This window comes from Lactuca serriola, chromosome 9, assembly GCF_051521515.1.
Source record: "Lactuca serriola cultivar US96UC23 chromosome 9, Lser_US96UC23_V15, whole genome shotgun sequence".
NCBI classification, from domain to species: Eukaryota; Viridiplantae; Streptophyta; class Magnoliopsida; order Asterales; family Asteraceae; genus Lactuca; species Lactuca serriola.
Window position 1 is genome coordinate 57,527,754 of NC_136416.1, and position 6,691 is coordinate 57,534,444.

Below are 6,691 nucleotides of genomic sequence, written 5' to 3' on the forward strand. Positions count from 1 at the left end.
TTCACTATCATTTCAACGACTTGTACCATACACAACGAATGTTGTACCGCTCCAAGAACCGAAAAACCGGCACCGGAACCAGTATGTCTCAATAAGTCCAGTCCACGGTCCATACAATCCTCTCAAAACGGTTCGGTTTCCAGGCCGATCCAAATGCTCACATCTAAATTTAATCATTCTCATATAGGTTCGAGTTTCTCAATCTTCATCTATACACTTGATCTTTCGGATCTAGATGCCATATTTTGTATGTAGTTCTAAGCTCGGATGTTGTAAATGTGAACTTGCCCAAATGTCAAGTCCACCAGCCCGATCCGGTTGTTGGGTCCAAGTCCAACTATTTTGGATAAGATCCACGATGGGTTTACCTATTAACGGAGTTATGCAAATTTTCTTTAGACAATGCCGAAAATGGAAAATTATCTAAAGAACTTGTAACCTCTAGAAAATGAAAAAAAAAAAAAAAAAACACGACAAAAGAACTTAAAAAGGCGAAAACAAATTGAAAATATCAAACGCCAATTTCGGGGGAGTGAGTCATTGAGATATCCAAAAGAAGGACATAGCAACCGCGTTTATCTTGTCCGTGTGAATGAAAGGTTGGATGATACTAACAATTAACAAACAGTCATATATATATATATTCTACTTCACAATTTAGTAATAGTATAATAATCCTCAACATGTTTTTACTTACATAATACATCTTTCCTCATTCATTCCCTTGAACTAATCAAAACACATAAAATAAGAAATGGTTAGACTAATTCAGCACCTCTGCTTCGCTTCGCCTTCTCCTCCATAACTATTAGGTAAGTATTCCTTTGTTTTCTTCGTATCAAGATCTCTCAACCTTTTTTCCATTTGAGCTATTTTAGATGCTTTGACCATTTCCCTTGGTTTCAACATTTCTTTGTTTTTTGCATAGACTTTCGATTACTCTCTCATCCATTCTAGGTCTTTATTTCTTTTCTATCTATGCATACAAAATGCTTGTAGTTCTTCATCTCTTGATGTGATTAGTCGTTACTTGATGTATAATTTACTTTATACAACTCGAATCAAATCTGTATAGTTTTTAAATCGTGGTTCAGTTTAATTTCCTTCTGCTTTTGGCAATTTGAGTTGAGATTCGTGATCTTGTTTTGATAATCTTGAAGTCAATCGAAGTGGATTTGACTTTAAGTTTTTGGGTTTTTGATAAAGTTTAGATCTTTGTTCTGAATCTTTATATTAAAGGTGAAAAGGGGGTATCTTGGGAGGTGATATGATAGTTTGATACCATGTTCTTGTTTTGACAATCTTGCAGTCAATTGAAGTGGGTTTGACTTTATTTTTCTAGGTTATCTCGACGATGAAGTTCAGATCTTTCTTCCTCTGAGCGAAAAATCAAATCTTTATGTTAAATTCCTTAAAGCGTTTCTTGACAATTGATCAAAGCTAAATGGGTAACACTTGTGTTGGACCAAATATTTCAAAAAATGGATTCATCCAATCCGTTTCAGCTGCAATGTGGAGAACCCCAGCTGATTCCACCCCACCTACCCCAAACGGAGAACAATCAAATCACAGCAGACAATCAGAATCACCATTACCTGTTCAAAACAAGCCACCTGAACAAATCACAATTCCAAAACCCGACAAAAAACAAGAAGAACAACAACAAGTAAAACCCAAAAAAGCCCCTCAAATGAAAAGGGTATCAAGTGCTGGCCTTAGAACCGATTCAGTTCTACAAAGAAAAACCGGGAGTTTAAAGGAGTTCTTCACATTGGGGAAGAAACTAGGACAAGGGCAATTTGGTACAACTTTTCTTTGTATAGAAAAAGCAACGGGTGAACATTACGCGTGCAAATCGATTGCAAAAAGGAAGCTATTGACAGATGAAGATGTGGAGGATGTGAGAAGGGAGATTCAGATAATGCATCATTTAGCAGGGCATCCGAATGTTATAGCCATTAAAGGAGCTTATGAAGATGCTGTTGCAGTTCATGTTGTTATGGAATTATGTGCAGGAGGTGAGCTTTTTGATAGGATTATTCAAAGAGGACATTACACTGAAAAAAAAGCAGCTGAGCTTACAAGAACGATTGTTGGGGTTGTGGAGACTTGTCATTCTTTAGGGGTTATGCATCGCGATTTAAAGCCTGAAAATTTCTTGCTTGTTGATAAGAAAGAAGATTCGCTTCTCAAAACTATTGATTTTGGATTATCGGTTTTCTTCAAACCAGGTATAGTTTGTGTTATTGTTGTTGGAGTTTATTGATTTTTCGGTTTTCTTTATAGTTTGTTCATACTTGATTAATGCTTGTTTTACCAAATTGGTTAAAGAATGGTTAACAACTGAAACATATATGGATGCATAAATTTGTAAAAAGATTGAAACTTTGAGTTAAGGTTATTATTGTTTTTGTAGGTGAATCATTTAATGATGTGGTTGGAAGCCCATATTATGTTGCACCAGAAGTTTTGAGAAAACGTTATGGCCCTGAAGCAGACGTTTGGAGTGCTGGGGTTATTGTTTATATCCTATTAAGTGGTGTACCTCCATTTTGGGCTGGTGAGTACCTAATCATGTGAAATTACTTATATACCCCTCGTTTTTATACCCTAAAATACATGCAAACAATTTGTTTATGTTTTTGTGTATAGTTATAATCCAAGATTCCTTCTTTTCATATTAGTGATCATACAAATTACAACTTCTGATTCTAGTTATAACTTCAAAGAAGTGTTTGACTATTGATTTCAAATGTCTAAAATACCCTCCGACCGATGAAAGTTACAACTTTTGACTCTAGTTATAACTTAGTCCAACTTTTTCACTATTGATCAAATGTCTAAAATACCTTTCAAGAACCACTCTATCTCGATTGCTTACTTAATTGAAGTTTTTGATTATTGATTAAATGTCTAAAATACCCTTCAAGAAAGACTCTACTCCTCATGTAATTGAAGTTTTTGATTATTGATTAAATGTTGAAAATACCCTTCAAGAACAACTCTAACTTGACTCCTCACTTAATTGAAGTTTTTTGATTACCGATCAAATGTCTAAAATAGCCTTCAAGAATGACTCTGACTCTACTCCTCACTTAATTGAAGTATTTGATTATTGATTAAATGTCTAAAATACCCTTCAAGAACGACAAAGGAGAATACATGTGACCAACATCAGCGCCATCGATAATTTGTAATAACAGCAAGGACAATTAGTTAACTTAAACTATAAAAATTAGGCAAAAACGGAAACTTTGCAATGAAATGAAATTTTTTGTAATTTGTAATAGACGGAGGGAGTATCTTTATAGCTATTTGTGATTTGTGATATTAATCGTATAACTATTGTTGTTTATTGTAGCCTATTTTAAAAGAAAGTTTTGTTATTTGGTAATTAATGGGTATATTATATATATAGAAACGGAGCAAGGAATATTTGAACAAGTCCTGCAAGGCGATCTTGATTTCTCTTCTGATCCATGGCCAAATATTTCTGAAGATGCAAAAGATCTTGTAAGGAGAATGCTTATTCGAGACCCTAAAAGACGATTAACTGCACATGAAGTTTTATGTAAGTCTTGTCTTCTAGTTTCATTGAAATTGATTAAAACCTAAAAACACTCGGTTTTGAAATTTGAAATCGATTCGGCTCATGTAGTTATCGATTTGTTTGTTTCAACCGAAACAAATTTTCATTAGTTTTAACGTAATTGAGACACTCAAATCAAATACAAACTTCGATATTTGCAGGTCATCCTTGGGTTCAAGTTGATGGCGTGGCTCCAGACAAGCCTCTCGACTCTGCAGTCCTAAGTAGAATGAAACAATTTTCAGCCATGAATAAGCTTAAGAAAATGGCTTTGAGGGTAAGTTTGGAATTTTACTTCAACTACAGAAAGAAACACAACACACTTTGACTTTTGAGGTCAAAGCAGCTAAAATTGTAACATTAAATTTCAGAAAAGCATAGTTATGTTGGTGTTCAGTTTGTAAGAAACAATATACTAATTATAATTTTAGACATATATACGGTTGACTTAAAAGGTCAAAGGGTATAATTTCTTGACTTTTGGATGTGGTTTCCATTTTTCAGGTTATAGCTGAGAGTATGTCTGAAGAAGAAATAGCAGGGCTAAAACAAATGTTTCAGATGATTGATACAGACAACAGTGGTCAAATTACTTTTGATGAACTTAAAGCTGGATTAAAAAGAGTTGGTGCTAACCTTAAAGAATCAGAAATCTATGATCTTATGCAAGCAGTAAGCCCTACTTTTTTTCAGATTCTTTTACAACTGGTTACATTTTTTTTTTTAAAATACAAATTCATAATGTCTGAACACAGGCGGATGTTGATAATAGTGGAACAATTGATTATGGGGAATTTGTAGCTGCAACTCTGCATCTGAATAAAATTGAGAGAGAAGATCATTTGTTTGCTGCTTTTTCATATTTTGATAAAGATGGAAGTGGTTATATTACTGCTGATGAGCTTCAACATGCATGTGATGAATTTGGTATAGATGCTAGACTTGAAGAGTTGATTCAAGATGTTGATCAAGACAATGTAAGTTTTTTTTTTTTTTTTTTTTTTCTTTTTTTATTTACTTTTTTTTTTGGAGTTGCTAAAATTTTGCATAGATGTGAGCTTTAGAGCAATTGGTAACGTTATTATTTTTTTTTTCACAAACAATGTAAAAAGAAAAAAGCAAGACATGAATACCCCGATTTTAAGTTTTAAGAGTGTTTGTGTTTTTGGTTTTATTTTATTTATAAAACAGGATGGACGCATAGATTACAATGAATTTGTGGCTATGATGCAAGGACACACAGGGGGCGCACCAAAGAAGAGCCTAGACAATAGTTTCAGTATCAAGTTCAGAGAAGCATTTAAGCTTTGAATATATCAACTTTTTTCTTGTTATTATTATTATTTTTTTTTTGTTCTTTTCCATTATAGGACTTTACTTTCATTAAATTTGTATTTTTGGTTTTGAGTTTGAATTTGTTGTGAAAACTGTAATTCAGCTCTGATTTGTATCTTGCTACAACCGAATGTTATCAAGTTCTTTGTGGATATTAACTTATGGGTTTCTTGTAACCCTTTGTTTTAAGCGGATACGATGGTTCTTGCAAAATACAGAAAGAAGCGTCATATTTAATTTGCTAGCATACGTGATTTTATTCAACAGAATAAATTCCATATTCCTGCAAGTTAGTCCATATTTCATTATAATTGATAATTTTTTTTTACCTTATCAACAATCGTTTGCTTCAAAATCAAAGCTAACAATCAATATAGTATTATATTTTTATGAAAATAATCAAGAAAACCCCGAATTTAACTTATCCTAGAACTTCTAAAACAAATATAAATACTAAACATTCGATCATATATAGTACACAAATTAAAGACTTATGAACCCACGGTAAATCAATTAAGGCCTTGTGTAATACATACCACGAATGGAATCGTGGTCTAGTTGACCACGATAACGGATCGTACACACCGCCCCAGATTTCCGTGGTCGGGCGTCGTCGTGCTTCTTCGTGTTCCCGACGACGGATTCAAACAAGAAATTTGATTGGCTGTTTGGTTTTTTGGCTGTTAAACGGCTATTTTGGCTGTTTTTTTTTTTTTTCAAACTCAATTCACTAATTATAAATAAACCTTCTATTATACCAAAACTTACACCCCATTCTATTCTTTAAAACCACAAAACACATACACATGGATTCCACAATACATATGAAATTTATAAAAAGTTTTGACTCGGATGACGACGTAGAATTCGTCGAGACATTCTTCAATGTTGTGCAACACATTCACGACGAAGAAAGTTTGAATGCAGTGCGTACAAGGGCGGTCGTCAATCGTAATCGCCAAGCCGCACACGACTTATTGGTACGTGATTACTTTGCCGATAATTGTCTTTATAATGACGACTCGTTCGAACGTCGTTTCCGTCTGAATAAGGCTATATTTTTACGTATTAGTAATGCTTTAGAATCTCGTTATGATTTTTTTCAAACAAAAACCCGACGCTAGAGGAAGAATGAGTTTTAGTAGTATACAAAAATGTGCGACTGCTCTTAGGTATTTGGGATACGATATAACATTTGATGCATCTGACGAATACTTGAAAGTATCCGAGAGGACCGCAGTTGAATGTGTAGATTGGTTTTCTGCATGTGTTTATGAGGTTTTTCACGAAGAATATTTGCGTAAACCTACTCAACGTGATATTGAGAGATTATATTCGACTCATGAAGAGAGGCATGGATTTCTTGGTATGCTTGGTAGTCTAGATTGTACGCATGTGGCTTGGGAAAAATGTCCAACTACATGGCGTGGTCAGTTCACTCGAGGAGATATAGGTGAACCAACTATCATCCTACAAGCTGTTGCATTTCAAGATTTGTGGATATGACATGCCTTTTTTGGAGTAGCGGGGTCTAACAACGACCTTAATGTTCTTGGTCAGTCTCCACTTTTCAACGATATTTGGACCAGCAAAACACCTGATATGACGTTCACGGGCATGCGTACAAATACGGTTACTACCTTGGTGATGGGATATACCCGGATTATTCTACATTGATGAAGGCATACTCGGTTCCTCGAAGTGAAAAGGCAAAATTTTTTACAAGAAATCAAGAATCGGCGAGAAAAGATATCGAGAGGGCATTTG

At 34.4% G+C, this 6,691-nt stretch overlaps 1 protein-coding gene across 1 annotated transcript; it reads left to right on the plus strand.

Moving 5' to 3' along the window:
• Positions 1-655: 655 nt before the first annotated feature.
• Positions 656-5,113, plus strand: LOC145072115 (calcium-dependent protein kinase 1-like). The gene is made up of 8 exons (XM_079018501.1): positions 656-812; positions 1,343-2,231; positions 2,417-2,560; positions 3,419-3,571; positions 3,751-3,866; positions 4,094-4,261; positions 4,345-4,566; positions 4,781-5,113. The coding sequence occupies exons 2-8, from the start codon at positions 1,445-1,447 to the stop codon at positions 4,898-4,900; spliced, it is 1,710 nt and encodes a 569-aa protein (XP_078874627.1). The 5' UTR covers positions 656-812; positions 1,343-1,444; the 3' UTR covers positions 4,901-5,113.
• Positions 5,114-6,691: the final 1,578 nt, after the last annotated feature.

Excerpts from the sequence above, each read along its gene's own strand:
- LOC145072115 (XM_079018501.1), top strand. The coding sequence starts at position 1,445 with ATGGGTAACACTTGTGTTGGACCAAATATTTCAAAAAATGGATTCATC. Across the intron at positions 3,867-4,093 it reads TTAAGAAAATGGCTTTGAGG|GTTATAGCTGAGAGTATGTC; the intron begins GTAAGTTTGGAA and ends TCCATTTTTCAG. Across the intron at positions 4,262-4,344 it reads TCTATGATCTTATGCAAGCA|GCGGATGTTGATAATAGTGG; the intron begins GTAAGCCCTACT and ends GTCTGAACACAG.